This window comes from Phycodurus eques, chromosome 11 (assembly GCF_024500275.1).
Source record: "Phycodurus eques isolate BA_2022a chromosome 11, UOR_Pequ_1.1, whole genome shotgun sequence".
Lineage (NCBI taxonomy): Eukaryota > Metazoa > Chordata > Actinopteri > Syngnathiformes > Syngnathidae > Phycodurus > Phycodurus eques.
In genome coordinates, this window is record NC_084535.1 from 19,540,432 (window position 1) to 19,562,659 (window position 22,228).

Here is a 22,228-nt window from a genome sequence, read left to right on the forward strand (position 1 = left end):
CTCGGAGGTACTGAGAAGCCACATGGCACCAAATGCTGGGGCAGCAATTTGCCCTAAAACAGACCTCATGCACTACAGTAGACCAGGGGTGGCCAACTCGACAAGCATTAAGAGCCACACAACACACCTCCACACAATTTCGTTGAAAAAATACCTGTAGTATACTGAAGGAGGTGATGTGTTACAGTGAAAGAGTTGTTATTTCCTAACTGTTATTTCCGAAGTAGGGTTTCGTTTCCTTTGCTTCTCTGTGCTGAAATGGCTTTCAATCAAAGAGTGGGCTCATGCACATAACCAGGAGATTTGACAACCTGCCCAATAGAATAACGCCAGTAAGGTCCAGTACACTGGGAACATCTGGAAGAATCATGACTAAGTCCAGCTAATAACAAAATAATGAAAAAGTGTTTTTCGTTGTTGTTAATGTTGTGGATTAGCCTTGGAAAGGTTTCATTTGGCCGGTATTTAGCTGAGCTGGTGTTTTGATATCCTAGCTACTAATAGCCGGAACAAGCTTAAATGTTGACAATAACATGCTGGCACTCATTGACAGTTTTTTCTTTTTTTTCCACTCACTCAAAATGTATAACTATAGATTTCTTCTCTACCTTCTCTTGCCCGCAGGCAACAGATGAGGATTCGCCTCCCAACAACTTCATCACATACAGCATCATTTCAGCATCTGCCTTCCCTGATTACTTCAGTATCATCATGGTGGAGGGCTATGCAGGTGCGCTTAGCATTGAAAACATGAAGCTGAAGTTCAAGCATACAATGTACAGTAAACAAGTTGGTACACAACATTGGGTCAGTCGATTAAGCAGGAGGTCTGCTTCACTTTTTAGTGAACCCAAACCTCATCGCATTAAATATTTAGAACAAATCTATGCTAGCCAACTTCATAGGAAGAGTTTGGTGTCAGCTCTTTGTCTGATTCAAAATGACTGTACACCAGTGCACAAAGCAAGGTCAATAAAGGAATGCTTGGATGAGTTTGGGATGGAAAGACTTGACCTCTCATCTAACATCAGTGAAAGGATGGATCAATGGACATTAGATACAGAAAGTCTTCGCCAATATGGAAAGTTTTACTTGCTCTTACACTCTCCCTCCATCAGTGATCAGTGTAACCAGGCCTCTGGACTACGAAAAGGTTCCTAGTGGAATGATCCATCTGACAGTGATGGCCGAAGATGGAGGAAACCCAGCGATTAACAGTACTGTCGCCGTCACAGTGGAGGTTATTGTAAGTATAGCCCTGCAAAATACATACACAGATACACACACACACACACACACACACACACACATACACACCGTGTACTGTGTAGAACAACGATAAAAATCATATCTCACTCTTAAATAAGCATTTAATGTTTGAGTCCCATGTCCGCAGAAACAGTCTGTTCTTTGTGAGCTTAAATCGTAAAGAAAAAAAAGAACACTTAAGCTTTACAATAAATATACTGAATATTGTTTACATTGAACTGCGAAGAAAGCTCCTGTATATGAAACCATGGATCAATCCATATTCTATAACGCTTGTCCTCACTAGGGTCACGTGTGAGCTGGAGCCTATCCCAGCAGACTTTGGGCAAGGTGGGGTACACTCACCTTCCAGCCAATCACAGGGCACATAGAGACAAACAACCATTCACATTCACACCTAAGGTCAAAGGCGGATGGAATCAGTATTGTGATACCCTTGTGGCCATCTGTTATTAGACAACTATACCACTATTATGTAAATCACAACAATAAAATCATCGCAGAAGATGCAAGAAGATGCATGTACTTTAATTCTCAGCCAAACTGAGCATGTTAGGCCAACTTAATACTCTAAATTATCCATAGCTGTGAATGTGAGTGTAGATAGTTGTTTGTCTATATGTGATTGAATGGTGACCAGTCCAGGGTGCACGCCACCACTCGGCCAACGTCAGCTGGAATTGGTTCCAGCGCACCTGTCACCATAAACAGGATAAGTGGTAGAACATTGGTGGATTCAATGCAGGATGCTATAATGTGCAATAAAAAAAAAATACTGTAGGACTATGATGGACGTTGCATTGGATAGTTTAAATTGTGTGAAATAATTTCAGCATCATACCTCCTTAAATAACACACACTTTCCATAATGCTGTGTATTCCCCTTTTGCCGCTATAAGTACCATCAACACTACAAAGTTGTTTTCTAGACAAGCTCTCCAGCTGTTTGTTTCAGTTAAACATCACTCAGATAAAGTACATATAAAGACAATGTGTGAAACACTTTAAAGTCCACAATGTAAAACTTTTGACCGCATATAATGGTACAGTATTAAACTGAGATGTGTCTCATTCTACAGACATTCGAAAATAAAAATGCAAAACCAATCATCAAGAAAAATATGTATTCCTAGCAGTCATTTTCTGGCACCCACAATGGTAGCAACCTGACCTATACATACTGTTCGGGTCAAATTTGAGCTTTTTTGACGTGAAACAAATTAACAATAACTCTAAATGTCATTCACCGAAATTTGATGATTTTTCCTAAATTAACCGAAATGCACAAAAATGAAATTAGCTTAAAATGTTATTCTTTGTACAATTTTGCTTTTGTGTACAGTGAGGCAGTTCTGGGTCAAATTTGACTCATCTACTCAAATAGATGTTAAATGTACCAGTGTGATTTAAATCGGTGACAATGGTGGTAGTGGTGGGAGTCTTGAACCCGAGACACTGTACATGCCATAAATGTGTGTATTTTTTATGGGACAGCGGTTACCGTATTCGTGACGGAGTTTGAAACAGTCCCGACAACTGTTTGTGTTACCACCCCATTTGCACAAGTTACCGCAGAAACATGCACCTGTTTGTCTTTGAAGGGTCATGGGGGAATGTTGAAACTGAAAGATGAAACCAACACAAGAATGATCATACCTACTAAACATGAGGAAAATAAGTCATACAGAGGTCAGAGAGCGTACCTTGACACATGTGCAAACAAGTACTTGCAAAATTACACTCTCTGAAACATTGATTAAGGATTAATCATGCATCTACTGATGTCAGAAAGGCTATTATAGTTCATAATTTGATCTAGAAAATTATTGTAAGGATATTGTTGGCCAGTGTCAAAATTGACAGGCGGCATAGTATGTGTGTATGTAAAATAAAGAGTATGTACTGGTTCAATCAAATATTTGGTTTTCGTTCATTTCATAATTGTCTGCTATATATGACAATGATCAACACACTATGGCAAATACAGCAGAGACTTGGTCAGAAGTTCAAACAGACAATAACACACACAAACATTTCTTTTTTTTTACTTTCTCACAAGCCTGAACAGTAACATTAGCTCCAACACTGATGCAAACACTAACGAAGCAATGTCCTGGCAGGTTCACCAATATTATACTAACTACTAAATTAGGTGCGGCAGCGTTGCCAAGGCAACAAAATAGACAATATTATCCATAAAATAAAGCAAGTTAATCTTATTATGGGATGATTGCATCATACAGTTGCCTTAAAGACAAAATGTTTTCCATCTTACATGAGATTGAGAATACTATATACAGTACCTGATCAACTACTCCTCAACTTCTGCTAGCATTTATTATTCCAAGGACCATATGGTTACTCAAAACATTATCCAGTATGATCATCATAAACAGCATTAAATGTCAAAAACAGAAATGGTCTTCTGTAAAGCTGTGTTGTGATTTTGTTTAATTATGTTGAATTTTCCTAGATAGTATCTCTGGAGCAGGAAAAAACATCTACAACGTTGTATGTTGCTCGCAAGTCAGCATATCCTGTAATAGGCAACGACAGAAAATATTTCTTCACACATCCTACATGAGAGAGAAATGCTGTCGGGGGAAATATTTACTGCAATGCAAAAACGAACAGGGAGAAATGATCATCACGCTGCCTATATCGTTCTCACTTTCTGTTTCTCTCCTCGGTCTGCCACAGTGTTGTGACTCATGTCACAGTGGTTTATCAGATGATGACAGCATCACACACAATGCCCAAGTCTAACATGGAGACTGCATAGATAAAGGTGCCAGTTACTGTCGCTAAAGTGTTACCACTTCTCGCAGCGGAAAGCCTCACTATGAATAACTAGACAATGAGATTTGTTAGTGTGACAAAAAGAGTGGAATGCAATGCGTGGGAGGCTGTGGGACGTGTTGTGGGGGGAAGTGAATGTGCAGGTTAAAGCTGATCCACAATATAAATGTTTATAACACTCAAATTTTAATTAACTTCAATAGTTTTATTTAAAGGAATGCTTGGATAATGTCCTGTGCCATTGTGTAATTTTATCATTTTCCTCGGTGTACACATTCAGTGGCATTGTGGATTTTACACGAGGGACAAGTGGCGCATTGTCTCGCCAAATCCAGCAGATGTTGCTCTGGTGAAGGCTTCTAGTGTAGCAATTCAATTGTGAAATGAACCTGTATCAATAAATGTATACCGCGGGGCACAGTGGAGAAATGGTTAGCACATCTGACTAGCAGTTCTGAGGTTGTGGGTTCAAATTTGGGCTCTGGCATTTCTAAGTAATGCTTGCATGTTTTCCCTTATGTCATGTAGTAATGCAAATACAATGACAATTGTGGAAATGATGCAGAGAGTCGTCAAGCAATTTAAAGTGACTAGTTGTGCGATAATTCTGATACAACGACAAATGTGTAAATGATTCAGAGAGTCCTCAAACACGTAAGTGGCCAGTAGTAATCAACAACAGTTATGCTCTTAAAGCAGCGTGATGAAGCTACAGCAATGAGTTCAGTAATGTCATAAACGACATGTGCAAAATTGAAAAAAATTGGCAACATGTCAATATGGAATTATAAATCAACTGTTTAAGAAGTAAATGGAAAGGGGCAAGAAGCTACTCGAATGTCTGCTGATTTTAGTGTGCATTGTTTGATAGCACTTACCTGTGGGAAGGAGCTGGAATGCTGATGACCAGGATGTGGAGGGTCCAAGAGAATTTTGCCAATGCAAGGCTTAGTTTTGTGACCTTTCTTTGGCTGGCGACCGGTCCCGGGTGTCAACGTCAGCCGGGATAGGCTTCAGTTCACCTGCAACCCCAATGAGGATAAGGATATAGTGTAGCATATATGTGGTACAATTTCATTTTTCAAGTAGTTGCTCAAGTTCTTTTTTTTTCTGCCTTGCAACAAATGGCTGCACAAATTGGTGACATGGCCACGAAAATAATCTAAGCAATACGTACATATCCTGCCAGTGAGAGTCAGAATGTGTTTTCTGTTGAATCACAAATATTTTTCCTTTGTAAATTTGAGTACTTTGCCATTGAAGGAGAAATTAGAGTGTGTTAACTTGTTTTTCCAAAATTAGTGTGCTCTCATTGTTCTCCTGACTGAACAGCTGTTGATGTGTATACACCACTTCCAGGATGAAAATGACAACCCACCCGAGTTCAGCAAGCCATCCTACATTGTCAAGATTCCAGAGAACATTAACGCTGGTGAGTAAACCTTGACTTTTAGACTTCATGTTTAGTGCCTTCAATCCAATTACTGGCCTATACAACATACACACAATTATGTTTCGAAAAATTACATTATGTGCATGTCTTGTGCATGTCATGTCTTTTTCTTTTTCATTGTCTTCGAGCCTATACTGTTTTACTTGTTTCGATTTTGTACGTTCAAATAGTCCAAATGCTGGCTATTGGCTATACAAAGCTAAAGCACTGGCTGCTATATTCATTTTCATGCATGCATTCAGGGAAGCCTTTTATCCCAGACATTAGATTAACTTCCACTTGCTAGAGGGAAATTAGATATTTGCCTGTCCGCTTTCTCTCTCTCTCTCTCTCTCTCTCTCTCTCTCCCTCTCTCTCTCTCTCTCTCTCTCTCTCTCTCTCTCTCTCTCTCTCTCTCGCTCTCTCTCTCTCTCTTTCTGAGCTTTAGCTCTGGCCACTTTTTTTTGTCTCAGAGACGTTTTGAAGGAGCACATTGCTGAACAGCTTGGGCCAAGGCTGATTTCGAGGACGATGGCTAAAGCTCTTTGAGCTGAGGGCCTTTGGTTCTGGTTGCAAGGCTGTGCTCAGGGCCAGCCCCATGGCCAGAATGAATTCAGTTTTTTATTGATCAAGCCTGTGCCAGTTCTCAGCCATGCCAAACAATCTGATGGCATGCTAATCCAAAAACCCACTGACTGGCATACAATTGAGATGTGGATGAAGACAATGAATGCCACTTTTGTGATTTTATCTAGCAAGGTTTTAGACTACTGTCTGTCTGCCCTTAGTTTCCCATTATGTACTGCACATTTGCTAGTCACAACACAATGTAGTAAACCTGCAAAGAGCTGTATCAAAACTTATGTCACTCCTAAAATAACTATACCATTAACAGTATTTGACTGACACTGTAGTGTAAATTACCTCTGCCATGGATGTTGTGTTTTTTTCGCATGAATATGCCAAACTTACCTGGGTTGTGATTAGTAGTGTGATTAGTTTACATGGAGCCTTGTAGTCCAATTCAATTAGGGTTAGAAGCCCAAAACGAATACAAATGCTCCAAATAAAGACCTCTATCGGAATAAACAAAGGCAAAAAGTGAAAATGTTTTGGGGGATTGCAAACTCCCTTTTTAGTATTAAATTGTATTTGCAGATCATCTCACTGACTATCTCTTCAGCTTGTTTTTCCACATGCTCTGTAAGATTGTGTTCCCGCTACCTCTCCTCAGGAGCTACAGTGCTGGTGGTCAATGCCACTGATTTGGACGCCTCTCGAGAGTTTGGCCAGGCCTCACTCATCTACTCCCTGGAGGGGTCCTCCCAGTTTCGACTTAACTCACGCTCTGGTACGTGTGCATGTGTGTGTGTGTGTGTGTATTTTAACACACTGGATCCTTTTTTTATCGGCCAAGTGAGTCTGGACAGTCTAAATATAGTGATATTCATTTTAACAGTGAGCATTCTTTCATTCATCACACTTCATTTTTTCTTGTTTATATGTGTCTGCTGGACATGTTTCTTTTGACCGTTCATCAACTCTCTCCAATGGTTGTTACCATCTTAATATATTTGGATATAACTTGTGTTTGTGGCTCAGGAGAAATCACCACCACAGCCTTGCTGGATCGAGAGCTAAAGTCAGAATACATCCTCATCGTCAGAGCTGTAGATGGAGGGGTGGGCCCGCAACAAAAGACTGGCATTGCCACGGTAGTTGCTCTAAGCAGCCATGATCATTTCATGTGCAGTTCAACAAAGTCTTAATTTTCTTTATTTACATTATCCAAGTTTGTCAAAAAAACTAAAGAAAATGTAGACAAATCTACAGTTCACCATGAAAGTATTCACAGTGCTTCACTTTTTCCACATTCTGTTGTTACTGCCTTATTTTAAAAGGGAATGCATTTATTTTTTCCCCCAAAATTCTTCAGCAAAACTTCAAAATGACAATATGAAAATTTTGGGGGGAAATGTTTGCAAATGTATTCGAATAAAAAAAAAAAAAAGAAAGAAATCACATGTACAGTCCATAAGTATTCACAGTTTTTGCTCAATACCTTGATGATGTACTTTTGGAAGCAATTACAGCCTCAAATATTTTTGAAAAGGACGCCACAAGCTTGGCAAGCCCACCGTGAGCGCTATCTTTGGGCAGTTTTGCCCATTCCTCTTCACAACACCACTTAAGCTCCATCAGGTTGGACGGGGAGTGCCACTGCACATATATATTCAGACCTCTCCAGAGGTCGTCGATTGGATTCAAATCTGGGCTCTGACTGGCCCACTCGAGGACATTCACAGAGTTGTCCTCAAGCCACTCCTTGAATATTTTGGTTGTTGTCCTGGTGAAAGAAAAGCTAAGCTAGATTGCAAGTAACTTTTTTAGCTTCTTTCAGCAGCTGCCAAGCGGCGGGAATATCACTTCTGCACTGTACAAAAAGAGCATTAGCTTGACCGTACCCATTACTTGGTCATATACGCCACACAGGTTACAGAATGACATCAACGTGAACCAATAACTTAAATATTAGTGTAGGTGAAACAACATTAAATGAGCAACTTAGTGCAGACTTCACATGCCAAATACAGTAAGCACCTAAACATGTAAACAACCACACCATTCGCAAGTACACTTCTCTAAAGACTCTTAACTGACAGACAGACAGACAGCCAGCCAGCTAGATAGATAGACTCCACTTGATGCTGTTTCAAAAGTGTGATTGCGGCCAACAGTACTGACTTTGTTTGCATTAGGGAGTTGTTGGTAGCTTTTCCTGCTTCCGTTCCCCTAACAACGCACGCAAGCATGCGAACACACACACTGCTCCCACCATCATAATTTTAATGTGAAGAGAGAGGAAACTTTCTTGTTCCCGGTGACAAGTTTACGCAGCTGTTTAACTAACAAAGCTGCGGGTGATTAACAGGGGAAGAAGGGGAGGGGCTGGTAGAAACTGGTAAGTGTTTTCAAGAAAATGATGTCAAAATGTTACAAGCTTCGATCTCAAACGGTCAAGTTACTAGCAATGATGAAAAGCGAGTTTGTAAAGAATTAGATGGTTTCTTGTTTGATGATGTTTGAAGTCTATTGCTATTGCGCAGGCTGTTTTCTGTGTCTCCTGGCTGCACTGCTGATTTGCTGGTAATTTTGACGAGTCACAGCAGTGTTGAGGATGTGGTCATGATTACGCGCATACTTTAATCCTTATTATTAAACTTGGATTCGGTTCCGATTATAAAGGCCTCCTGTCAAACATTTTTAACTATCTTTGATCAAAACATATGATTCACTTTGTTGATCAAAATGTTGATATTGTGTGGTGCACTGTGGATTGTTACTGGTGCTGGTAACATGACATGGGCACTGGCAAAGACCGCTGGTGTCAAAATTACGCACCGGTCTAATTGGCTGTATTATCGTTTCTAATTGACTTCTGTGGAGACATTGTGTTCACATTTTGAAATCATAGTATTGTTCAGTCAAGGATTGGTATTTGGAATACATGTTGAAACTCTGGAATGCCAAGGTCTGTTGAATTATCTCAAGGAGCTTTATGACAAAGGTTGCGAATACTTATGCATTGTGATTTCTCTGTGGGGTTTTAAAATAAATTTGTAAAGATGTAAATAAAAAAGTTTTTATGGGGTGTTGTGTGAAGGAAATGAGTTTAAGGCATTTTGAAAAAAGCCTGGAACAGAAGAAATGTGGAAAAAATGAAACACTGTCAATACTTACCAGATGCAGTGCATGTTATTTTCGTCTTGGTCTTGAATTGGCTCGATTTAATTTATTTACCTCAGTTTTTCCTGATCCCCACTTTGTGTAGGTGAACATAACCATCCTGGACATTAATGACAATGCCCCCCAGTGGAAGGATGAGCCATACCATGCCAATGTGGTGGAGATGAGCCCAAACAACACAGATGTCATCTCTGTGAGTGCAACACTCCCAGCGTGACAATTTAGGCTACTGAAAGAGTTAATACACAGGAAATGTAATTATTTAACATGAATTCTTATCTTGAATTGGACTGGAGCATTTAGTTCATAAAGTTAGGTTTGCTGCATGTACGTATACACTTCCATCGATTAAATATCAGCACTGTCTCAATGTGAGTTGCTTGCACAGCTACTGTAAATAAAGCTTTACTTTAATTGCCAAGAGCGTCCTTGGCCCTGAGCGTTATAATCTCTTTTTTCTCCCTTATAACGCTTGTGATTATCACCACGGTGGATCGTTGGTCTAAGATCAAATTACACTAATTGCAAGTCAACTGGAAATTCATAGACGCGTGTGGGAAAAGTGGAGAAAATGAACTATGTCAGTAACCCAATTGCTTTGTGCATGTCAACATTGTCAATGTTACCCAAAATGTGACGAGACCAGACATCCCATAAAACATTATTGAGTGTTCTCTGTCTCCAGAGAAACCCCAGTCAGACACCATATTAAAAATTAAACTTGGATGAAAATATTGCTTCTTTCCTCTGCCCCAGCTTGTGTTAATAAATCTGTGCTTTCAAAATGTTTTGCATATATTTTTTTATAGCCCTGCTCATCCAGCAGAATGCAACTTCTGTCTTGCACGTGGACAATAATCTTCATATGTTACTTTATCTGTTTATCTTTTATTTAATACAAGTAAGGTTTTTACAGTGACCATTAAAAGAACATCTGTTCAAAAAATATATCTGAATGCACAGTCCATATAGTACACGTAGTACTGCTCAACTTGACTAGACTAGACTAGACTACATGGACCAATTGTGTTCACTGTGTAGGCCATCACAAAGTAAACGCTTGAATATTGCCCCCAAACTCTCTCATTGTCCTGCTGGTGTCTTTGACACTATGCTGTTGGAAATTAAGCCCTGATCATTCATTAATTAAAGAGCCGTCACTGAGTGTAATTAAGGGAGTCCGATTGCTAATTAAAATATAGCCTGCAGTCATACGCTTTGCAAATTATTCAGATGCGAGGCAGGAAAGCGAGAGGCCGTCTTGCACGAAGACCAATGGAGAAATGGCGAAAAAAACGCCAATACTGACTTTTTAAAATGTTCACACCCCCACCTTTGTTCTGTGTAGCCTATGGCCAAACAATATGGTTATAAAATAAAATCTCACAAAATCCAATTTTAATCAATTCTCCTTGGCTTTGATAAAAAGCAAATGACAATGGAATTGATTGTTTTGCTTTTTTTCAATCATGGGATTGTCTTTATTTCTCCTGCTACCAAATAAGCTTTTGAAACTGTTTTTGGTTACTTGCATCACTTCCACAGGACATTTTTTTATTTTTTTTTTATTTTTTTTTACAGATAATAAGAAAATAAGTGTTTCCTCTTGGACAAATGTCCCTTTAGTCAAATATGTATGTGTGCAAACACGATCTTTTTACATTTTCAACAATTGAACCTAATAAAATTTACCATCAGTCTGCATGGCTGGCTTGGTTCATGTAAGAGTAGTAATGTTGCAGCGCCTTCTGCTCTCCCATGCTCTCTTCTCATGTAGAGTTGCACAGGTGAGGCAAGGAGCCGTTTGCAGCTTGGAAGCACATACCTTGGGTCAGAGATTTTCCAATGTGTTTTTAACTCACTGTTTTTGTCTATAATAAAATGCTTATTCATTTTAACTAAAGCATTGAAAATCATTTCCTGGGGATGGAAAAGGCAGCAATAAGTCAGAAATAACAAAAAGCATCTCCACTCCCAGTAAGCCTCCTCAAACGTCAACGGTATATCAGTACACATGATATCTTTTATTTTCTGTCTGTTAGTTACTAAATTAGCTGAACATCTTATGTGTTTTAGTGCTCGGGCCAGAATTGATTAGTTCAACTGACCCCAGCTGCACACTTCCCCGCCTCTTAGATCACCTCCACTTTTCTTTGGAGTTGCTTATCAATAGGCCTCCAATTTGCCTGCTTTCCATGTCGCCTTAATAATTGAATACCTGAAAAACCTTTGTTCCTCTAATGACCAATTAACCATTTTCCGGCGTTTTTAGTCAGAGCATTGAATAATTGATCAGCTCTTTAAAGCCCAGCAAATGTTTTAGCCTGGCTCCCATTCCAATGCATTCATCACCAAGATCACCTAAAGAGACACCGCCATTTTTCTTATTACCGAGTGCTGTGAGAGAGCAGTCGCCAGTCAGTGTGCGTGTGTGAGTTACTCTGAAGGTGAGGTGGGGCATGCAGTGCTCTCACATTATTATTCCTCCCTTCCTGTCATCTGTCAGTTTCTGTCATCTCCCCCATTAATTCCCACTTGTTAAGTACACTTTTATTGAGACGTGCCATTAAACCCAAGGAATATTACTCTCATAGTAAGCCATATGAAGTGAAGCATGCCTCTTGTCAAGGAGGCCGCTCAAAGAAGCATGTCTGTGTTGCTCTCCTGCTCAGGTTCTGGCACTGGACCCGGACAACGGGGAGAATGGGACTGTGGTGTACAGTATCAGCGCAGAAAACCCATTCTACACCATAAACAGTAACACTGGGAAGATCCGCACCAGTGGGGTAACCCTGGACAGGGAAGGTTCTGACCCCAGGGCCACAATGCTCATGAGAGTAATCATCATCTCTGCTGTTGACCGTGAGTTGTGCCAGTTTGTTTGACTCATCCGTAAAGCAAGCGTCAGTTACTTTATACCTTCCTGAGTAGAGGGCTTTCAATTCTGGGTGATTAGTGTCCATTTTCAAGCCCAAGTCCTTAAGTTTGATGTTGCCCATGAAACATTTTATAGTGCACGATAAATTCCATTGACCATGGAATGCGTCCTTTATATGTTTCTCTGACTCCCTCTGTAGGTGGTGCACCTTCCCTGCATGCATCAGCGAGCGCTACAGTATTTGTCAACCTGCTTGATCTCAACGACAACGACCCAGCCTTTGTCAACCTTCCATTTGTGGCGGAAGTACCAGAGGGACTCCCCATTGGTTCGTCAGTGTTTAAGGTATCATTTAAACGCAAACACTATTTGGCAGTGGTTGGCTGTGCATTTGGTTCTTAGGCCTGGATACTTAGCCCTTGATTAATTCATATTTGAATACAACCCTATTACATCGCAATAATATCACCCATCAATACTATACAACAAGGCAATACAATGCAACTGTGCCACGTACATCATCTAGAGTGGTTCAGAATTAATATTTATCCAATAAAATGACAAAAACATCCATCCATCTATTCAATGTACTCCATCCATCCATTTTCTGAGCCGCTTCTCCTCACTAGGGTCGCGGGCGTGCTGGAGCCTATCCCAGCTATCATCGGGCAGGAGGCGGGGTGAACCCTGAACTGGTTGCCAGCCAGTCGCAGTGCACATACAAACAAACAACCATTTGCACTCACATTCACACCTACGGGCAATTTAGAGTCTCCAATTCATGCATGTTTTTGGGATGTGGGAGGAAACCGGAGTGCCCGGAGAAAACCCACGCAGGCACGGGGAGAACATGCAAATTCCACACAGGCGGGGCCGGGGATTGAACCCGGGTCCTCAGAACTGTGAGGCTGACGCTCTAACCAGTCGTCCACCGTGCCGCCTCAATGTACTCTCATTCTCTTATTGTCACTAGGGTCGCGGTTGTGCTGGAGCTTATCCCAGCTGACTTTTACACCCTGTACTGGTCGCCAGCCAATCGCAGGCCACACATAGACAAACAACAATTCACTCTCACATTCACACTGACAAACAAGTCAGTCTTCAATTAAGCTACCATATATGTTTTTGGAATGTGGGAGGAAACCGAAGTATCCGGAAAAAAACAACACAGGCACGAGGAGAACATGCAGACTCTACACAGGAAGACCGCAGCTTGTGACAAAAAAAACATAAAACTTTTTTTTATATTTTTTAACACCAAATTGCAACAGTTTTTCTTGTCGAAGGGTCAGTAACAAGTTTTGGCGCTGACCAACTAATCACAGGATGGGAAAATGTTGATGTCACAGCGTTCTGACCCTGTGAGGATGAATTTGAAATATCATTAGTTAAAGAAACAGTCCCATTGCTGGTATAGGTTAGATTAAGTTACAGTGACTGATGATTGATGATTTTGAAGGCCCTGGGCAGAGGAGATTGAGATGGCAACACATTGGGGCTGAAATCTGATTGGACAAAAAAAATCACAGTGCAGCCAAGAGAAACACTACGAAATGAAGACACTAGACTGTCGGAATACATTTATACAATTTCATGTAATAGACATTAAAATGTAGGTTGTAAATGTTGGTCAGTGTTTCCAATAGACATTAGACCAATAGAGAAGGCTTTGCTGGCCCTGACAGCTCACCACTGCTATTAGGCATGCTTAATGCACACGAAATGTTTACGTCTGCGTGATGATAATAAAATAATAATTCATTTTGTAATAGTGGAAAATTTGTAGTTTTAAACTGACACATTTCTTATTGTGATTATACTTTGTAGTGGTGAACTTCAAAGCTGCTCACTGAGAGCTGCGTCAAATATTTTGGTTGAGAGAGGAGCAATATACATAAAGTCAAAACATATACATTATTTACTTCTCTGGCAGTTTCAATTGTATTAAACTTAGTCACAGCAGATTTTTTTTATGCAGCTCTTCAAGTGTTTCTTGGGGAAATTCAAATGATGAATGCAAATAAGTGTGATGATTTATTCTGTATCGCACTTCAAATTGACATTGTTCACTGACTAGTTTCAAACAACAGCTCTTCACGAAAACCTTTGCAAAAGGGTAAACGACTAAATTTTTAGTTCAGCTCCTGTATGTGTAATGGCAATGTGTGCTTATATATTTGCCCATCCAATGTAACTCTCTGTTACTGTCCACTATTCATTGTTCCCAATAGTATCTCTCCCTGATTGTGTACGGGGCCGGCACATATAAACAAACAATCATTCGCACCTACGGGCAATTTAGAGTCTTCAATTAACCTACAATGCGTGTTTTTGGAATGTGGGAGGGAACTGGAGTGCCAGAAGAAAACCCACACAGGCACAGGGAGAACATGCAAACACCAGACAGGTCAGACTGGATTTGATCCCTGGTCCTCAGAACTGCGAAGCAGATGTGCTAAACAGTCTCCCACCATGTCGCGTAATAAATCATATATATTTTTTAAATACATGCTGTCACAGGATGCCCCCTTGACATTTCTGCCTTCCCCCTCAAGTATGCATTCATAGAACCAATCTTGATTCTGTCTGTCCTCCCTTTCCTCTTTTAGGTTCAGGTTGAGGACCCTGATCAGGATAAGAATGGTTTGATTACGATGACATTGCAGATGGGTATGCCTCGCTTGGACTTTTACCTGAACACTTCCACTGGCATTCTCACCTCATCTGCAATGCTCGATCGGGAGCAGATTGGACAGTACCATTTGAGGATTATAGCATTCGATGCAGGAAAGTTCCCTCGCACTTCAACTTCAACTCTCACTATCACCGGTGAGTGTCTAAATGTGTCTGATAATGAGAACTTCACTTGATTTCCCTTTACTCTCCTGATATTATCCTACAAATGAAACTGTTGAAGCATTTTATGAATAAATTCTCAGTCATTAGGGGTTTTGCCTCTAAGTCTCATTTCTTTGGACTCCACTGAGAGAGATGCTACCACCTGTTGGTGGCACTGGATAATTCTGAAATGTGACATTGTGTGGAATGACAAAATATCCATAGTCAAACAACACCATGAACCTGACCGAGTAACAATTAAAAAGTAACTCATAACAACATTTGCCTTCATTTTCCTGTTTATATCATATCAGTGTGTACTAATATATGTGTATCCGTGTGTATCAGTTCTGGATGTAAATGACGAGACGCCCACCTTCAACCCTCGTGTATACAATGTGTCCCTGAAGGAGAGCGTCCCTAGAGACCACATTGTAACACGCCTCAGCTGCTCGGACAACGACGCCGGCCTCAACGCTGAACTTAGCTACTTCATCACAGGTTAGAGGTCACAGTGGAGGAGGATTTGGGGTTTTTAGCATCGATTTGGCAAATCATTTCACAATCATATTAACTGTAGTATCTGCAGGTAAGGTACCATTTCGCCCATTCATCGTGTGAAATTGCATTTCAGCTGTTGAGGAGTGAATGTGTGTGTTTTGCTAAGTTCTTGTGTTTATGTTTCTAGGTGGTAATCAAGATGGTAAATTCAGTGTCGGCTTCAGAGACGGCATTGTTCGGACAGTGGTTGGCCTCGACAGAGAAACCCAGGCAGTGTACACAATGGTCATAGAAGCTATAGGTGTGTCACATCTTTACCATGTTATCATTATTTTGTCATCTTCAAAGTGTCTCCTTTCTACTTTTTGCATGATGATGAAAGAACAAGTGACGCTTGCATATCTGCAGTCATCGCAAAATGTTGCTCAACTGCCTTTGTTGTTTGACAAGAAAGAACTGAGGTTTTCCTGTTTTGGAAACCATTGAGTCAGAATGGCTGATCTGCTGAGAGGGCAAGTAACTTAAAAGTGCTGGAAAAAAAAGAAAATAGAATGCCTTTTTTTTTTTTTAAGTGTCCTGATTCACAATGAATCTATTGAGCTAATAGTGTTCTAAAATGTTTGTTTTTTTGTTTAAACCTTTGAAGGTTATAGATGCATTCTGAATAGACGCACCATACTAACAGTGGCAGCTGACATTTGCTACCTTGACCTTTAGTGGGGGCTTTGAAATCTGATTGGTTAAAGAAACAGTCCCATTGTTAATATAGTTTACTAGGCCACCACTACTATTTTTAAGGTCGATTGACATGGTAGCACATAGCGGCTGAAATTTGATTGGATAAAGAATTGCAACAACCACATGCACATACTGGAACGCTGTGAAATGAAGTAAATAGAATGTTAGGAATAAATCAATACAATTTCATGCAATAAATATTAGAATTTAGGTTGTAATAGTACGTCAGTGATATTGTTTAGGCCAGCAGAGAAGGCCTTGCTGGCCCTGACAGTTCCACCACTGCACCTATACAATCTACATGCTGCATCGAACATTCTCATCGCCATCACTAATACAATAATGCTCACTTTTTGTTTGTTTATCAGGGATTTACTTTAGCTCACAATGCATTGTGGGACATGTACTGTAGTTGGAGAATCTGTCTGATAGTCTAGTGATTCTTGGTTAAAATCTCAGCTCAGACTTTTCTGTGTGGCGTTCTCCATATGCCAGTATGTTTCTTCTACAGGTACTCCAACTTCGTCTTCATTCCACATTCCAATAACACGCAAGTGACGTTTAATTGAAGACTCTAAATTTTCTAGCAGTATAAATGTGATTGACTGGCGACCAGTCCAGGGTGTACGCAGCCTCTTGCCCAGCCAGCTGGGAGATGCTCAATCTCACCTACAAGTGCCACGGCCATGAACAGTATAAGCAGCAGATAATGAATAAATAGCTCGCATTACGATGAAGCTGTGTTTTTACTCCTGCTTGAACTGAATTTTCCCTTGAGAGATTATGAGTATAATAATGCATTAAATTATGCAACATAAAAATAATCATGTAGGGCGGCCAACTGGTTAGCACATCTGCCTCACAGTTCTGAGGACCTGGATTCAAATCGGGCCTCACCTGTGTGGTGTTTGCATGTTCTCCCCGTGCCTGCGTGGGTTTTCTCCGGGTACTCGGCTTTCCTCCACATCCCAAAAACTTCCACTGTAGGTTAATTGAAGACGCTAGATTGTCCGTAAGTGTAGATGTGAGTGTGAATGCTTGTTTGTTCATATATGTGCCCTGCGATTGGCTGGCGACCAATTCAGGCTGTACCCCGCCTTTCTCCCAGAGTCGGGGCGCCAGCGACAAAAGTGTGGATAAGCGGTACAGAAAATAGATGAGAGAGAGCAGGCGCAATGGATCACACAAAGATATTTTACAAACAGTATAAAAGATAGAGTAACAGCAGTGATACAAATCTGCAATATAGCGGGACTGCGACGCAAGAACCGTGATATAGTGGAGGATTGCCGTATCTCTATTCCATGATGATAAATTGTAGGGCCTCATTGTTCCAGGGATGGGACTCTTGTTTCCATGACACGTGCATCCCGGGACTCACACACTCTCAAGTGTATTTTCATTAAAGTACATATGCACACTGGAAGAAATTATTATTCATCTTGGTCACAGTAGTTATATTATACCATAATATAAAAATATAAAAAATGCAAACATAATTAGGGTCTAGCAGAAGAAGACTCGCTGTATTGCCCAAAGTCATCAACATTAGGAAATAAAAATCAAGACTACATATCCATCCATCCATTTTCCATACCGCTTATCCTCACTAGCGTGCTGGAGCCTATCCCAGCTATCTTCGGGCGAGAGGCGGGGTGCACCCTGAACTGGTCGCCAGCCAATCGCAGGGCACATATAAACAAACAACCATTCGCACTCACATTCACACCTACGGGCAATTTAGAGTTTTCATTTAACCTACCATGCATGTTTATGGAATGTGGGAGGAAACCGGAGTACCTGGAGAAAACCCACGCAGGTACAGGGAGAAGAAGAAGAAGAGGAAGAAGAAGAATCACCTTTTATTATGAGCATGCATGCATGTACACAAAATTTGTTCTCTGCATTTAACCCATCACAGTGAACACATACACATGTTAGTGGAACACACTGGAGCAGGGGGCAGCTGAAGCGCCCGGGGAGCATTTCGGGCACCACAGCCGTGAGTCCGGGGGATGTTGGCGGATGGTCTTGAACCTAGGACCCCCACTCCACACAGGCGAGGCCGGATTTGAATCCAGTTCCTCGAGGCACATCTGCCTCAGAACTGTGAGGCAGATGTGCTAACCAGTCAGCACCGTGCCGGCCATTTTAATTTAATTTATTTTATTTTTAAAAATGTGTTTTTGTATCACCTCTTCACTATGTTTTATGGAAATTGGTTACGTAGATGTTGCTGATTGATGCTCAATCAAAACAAATCAAAAACAGCAAAGCACATAAAGTATGATTCCTCTCTGACAGCATTTTCTTTGAAAAGTCATCATTTCACTTAATTTCTATACGGCTCTTATTTTGGATCCTACCTAATGTTGTGCAATTTGCTGCATAATATGTTTGGTGACGTTGCTATCAAACGTAGATCATTTCTGTAAATGGTTCTGTCTGTGCTCGCAGATAATGGTCCAGCGGGCAGCAGGAGGACAGGCACAGCCACTGTGTTTGTTAAAGTTCAGGATGTTAATGACAACAGACCCATCTTCCTCCAAAACAGCTATGAGACCAGCATACTGGAGACTGTACCGAAGGGAGCCAGCATCCTTCAGGTGAAAACACACTACAACATCCACAGTCAGACAGACAGAAAAAGTTACTTTATTGTCCTGTGTAACAATCCCAAACACACACACACACACACACAAATCACTGGTTTGGAGTTGCATTTGTCCTTTCAGTATTGATCCTATATTACTGTACAGTATATTTCAAGTGGAACTGTGAATGTATTTGACCTACCGTAATTAAATTGGAAGAGCAGATGGACATGTTGCACTCCATCACAACTATTAGGGCTATGTGATACAGAGGAATAATCCTTGTGTTTAAGCTCCCTCATAGACCAAAAAAAGCAAGTAGCATTTTACATTTTACAGCTGATAAGTTGTTAAATTGTGCAAATCAGATTTGAAGTATTAAAAGTAATCGTGTTTTAATGATACTTGAAATGCTTGTTAGGAGTGCTGTATGAACAGTCAAGCCTATTGTTGTTTGCACTCATTACACTCTTTATAAAACTACCGATACGTGCAGAAACATTTCCGTCTGCAAATAATGCTGAAAGATGTACATCTAAAAATATTTGGAAAGCAAAACTAGACTGGATAGTTGCCTGTGCCTGGTTTTAGTGAGTTGCAATTTCAGTTTAACAGTCAGTCCTTGGCTAGTTGACTAACTAGATCTCAATGACGTAGTCATACAGACAAGGCGTAGTAAGGTGGGGCTCCGTGCTGCCCCCCGGCTGTTCTGTCTGTGTGCCTGGAGAATGGGAAGCACGTGTGTTCCCATGCTCATGTGTCCTCCGATGAGGGGGTCTTCTGAAGGACAGATTGTACGAGCGCCGATAGGAGCCCAGCCTTTTCCACACCTTGAGTTGTGGTTCACTAGACTGACTTTGTCCATGTTTCAGAGTCTGTCCTGAGCCACAGCTCGCCTCACACTCCTCGTCTTGTTCAGAGCGCCGACACACTGCCAGGAAGATCGCCAACACTGCCAGCAGCAGTGTTAAGCCCAGCACCACCATAATGGTGAATTCTGGGTCATGGATGTCTAAAGAATAGGAGGAGGTGGTGGGGGCGATAGTAGTGGTTGACACATTGAACTGTGTGTGTTCTGTGGTGGAGTCAAAGGTAAAGTTGGTTCCCAGATCTCTGGTGTTCATGTTGCCGTTGACCTGGTTAAAAAAAGCACTGTGAGATTTACAACTTCTGTGTTAAAATGTTATGCAATATGTTAAGTGTCAGCTCTCTTTGCTATGCAATGTTTTGCTGCTGAGTTGTTTTATTTAGGAGCGTGTTTTGATTTGATTGGGATCATACACTCAAGGGCTCTCCAACATATGCACACACATGCACAAATAAATGATTAAAGCTTGCATAGATATGCAGTGCTTGGCATTTGCAGCAATTATGTGGCTATTAAATCAAGGCTAGAAAACAGTCAGAGCTTCACGGGATTTTGTCAATGCAAAACAAAATGGGTTTACTAAAAAGGCCCTTGTAAAATGCAAGGCGTCCACCTCTTCTACCCAGATCTCCAATTATCCCCCTTTTCTTTCTCCGCGCCCCCATCTTTAGCATTGTAACATTTGTAAATGTCATCCTCCTTAATGCAGTGGAGACAAAGCATAGCTTATCGGTTTAACGGAAACACACTGGGAGGTGAAATTATTTTCAAGACTAAATGCCAGGAAAGCTGTGAGATAGGCCAGTGGAGCAAGAGGCTTGTTAAAAAAAAAAGTCTCTTCATTAGTTTGTGACTTAAACGTATGCTTTAGTTTTTATGTGCACACAGAACTATACAAAGTTATCGGCATACTCTGCATCAGAATTGTCACTCATTGCAACTCTTTTAGACTTATTACAATGTTACAGTTTTATCAACTGGGCAATTGATTGATTGATTTTTTTATTTTTATTTTTTCAGTAGCACATTTGCTAAGGCATGCAATAATTCTAAAGCCTCTTTAATTGCTCTAATCATGGCATGCCTTCTATCTCTCTATCTACTGTATCTTTCAAGCTGTCGATCGATCGATCGTCTCTCTTTCTCTCTCTCGCTCCCTTCTATCTATCTATCTATCTATCTATCTATCTATCTATCTATCTATCTATCTATCTATCTATCTATCTATCTATCTATCTATCTATCTATCTATCTATCTATCTGTCTGTCTGTCTGTCTGTCTACAGTGTATCTCCATTTAGCCATCTATTTATCTTTCTATCCATCCAGCTACCTATAGCTATCACTCTAGCTAGCTACAGTATCTGTCTGTCTGTCTGTCTGTCTGTCGGAGTGGTCACTGTCTCAAGACAACAAATATATTTTACAAGCGTGTAAAACATTTCTTTTTTTTTTAAACAAAGTGATTACATACAGTATATTCAAACAAAACATCTGTGAAACTATGTACTACTTACAGCCCCACTTTAGAACAGCACCAGTTCCTGCAACTGAGGTCAGACCTGTTCCTTGGCTCCACACACTTGTTTTTCCCCCCTAAAACTGTTCCTTTCCTGGAGACAAGAGGGGAAATACTGGGTTGGGGTAGATGAGGAGGGGAGCAGTGAGGAAAAGGGTGGGAAACATGGGTAACCGCGTCAAAGTGTAAACATCTCACTATTGTTTATTTCCCAGCAAAGTCGGTACACTACCTCCAGCTAAGCCATGCTGAGACAGTGGTTAACCACAGTTTTGCTCACTCAGAACATGTGTCTTTACCCTTACAACATCTGGCTCATCAATATACTTTCCAAGTTTATGCACCCCTTTTTATGGCCTAAGTGGTGCAGTCCACTGTGTAATACCCTATTTACCACTCACCAATCTGAACCCCCAGACTCTTTCTTTTCTCCTTTCTACCCCTCCCCTTTCCTCCTCTTTCACCTCTCTTCTCTTTATAAAGCTAATGAGACTGAAGTTGGGCCCCTCTTCACTGTGCTAGTGTGTGTGTGTGTGAGAGAGAGAGAGAGAGAGAGAGAGAGCAAAGAAGGACACTCAGAGCAAGAGAGCGAGCGAGTTATTGAGAGAGACATTTAGAGAGTGAGAGATGTAGTGTGCGTGTGGAGACATTGTGTGTGTGTGTGTGTGTGTGGTTGTGCGCACACATTCAGACCTGAGCAAATGTGCTTGACTGTGTCGTAATGCAATTTCATATGCACTTTGTGAGCGTCGTTGTAGATTTGACACATCCACAGAGGAGCACAGTGAGTCATGAAGTCGGCCTCATCTGGTGCCAGCAGATCTCTAGATTCAGAAGTCAGTCTCACGGCACGGCCCATTCAAACGTGCTCCACTTTTTATCAGCGTATGCTCCACGGAGCCATGCTGTCTACGCTCGGCTCCTTTCTGCTTCTGGACATCTGCCTGCAGCGCAGAGAGTGAGAGATGCTTTCTCGATGCCGTGCTGTGTGGGGTGGTTATGTTGTTGTGGCAGCAAGATGCGCTGACTCCCAGTGGTTCCACAC

The 22,228-nt window shown here is 41.0% G+C and overlaps 2 protein-coding genes across 12 annotated transcripts in view; one reads left to right on the plus strand and one right to left on the minus strand.

Annotated features, from left to right (window-relative positions):
* The window catches only part of cdh23 (cadherin-related 23), a 199,021-nt gene that overhangs the window by 131,104 nt on the left and 45,689 nt on the right, over positions 1–22,228 (plus strand). For 6 of the 11 annotated variants that reach the window (XR_009769490.1, XM_061690790.1, XM_061690792.1 and 3 more), the window contains exons 16-27: positions 625–730; positions 1,119–1,246; positions 5,428–5,500; positions 6,735–6,851; positions 7,103–7,215; positions 9,333–9,440; positions 11,920–12,109; positions 12,325–12,470; positions 14,735–14,954; positions 15,312–15,464; positions 15,652–15,765; positions 18,660–18,808. Coding sequence is in view for 9 of the 11 variants with exons in the window: in XM_061690790.1 (XP_061546774.1) it covers positions 625–730; positions 1,119–1,246; positions 5,428–5,500; positions 6,735–6,851; positions 7,103–7,215; positions 9,333–9,440; positions 11,920–12,109; positions 12,325–12,470; positions 14,735–14,954; positions 15,312–15,464; positions 15,652–15,765; positions 18,660–18,808 (1,617 nt within the window). In the remaining 2 variants the exon portion in view is untranslated. Of the gene's footprint in view, positions 1–624; positions 731–1,118; positions 1,247–5,427; positions 5,501–6,734; positions 6,852–7,102; positions 7,216–8,385; positions 8,463–8,588; positions 8,648–9,332; positions 9,441–11,919; positions 12,110–12,324; positions 12,471–14,734; positions 14,955–15,311; positions 15,553–15,651; positions 15,766–18,659; positions 18,809–21,530; positions 22,142–22,228 lie in introns of those variants that run through there. The other 5 variants (XR_009769491.1, XM_061690793.1, XM_061690794.1 and 2 more) reach the window with 5 other exon arrangements.
* On the minus strand, positions 18,538–21,492 carry LOC133410064 (uncharacterized protein C10orf105-like). The gene is made up of 2 exons (XM_061690803.1): positions 21,182–21,492; positions 18,538–19,932 (listed from the first exon to the last, which is right to left on the minus strand). The coding sequence occupies exon 2, from the start codon at positions 19,918–19,920 to the stop codon at positions 19,435–19,437; it is 486 nt and encodes a 161-aa protein (XP_061546787.1). The 5' UTR covers positions 19,921–19,932; positions 21,182–21,492; the 3' UTR covers positions 18,538–19,434.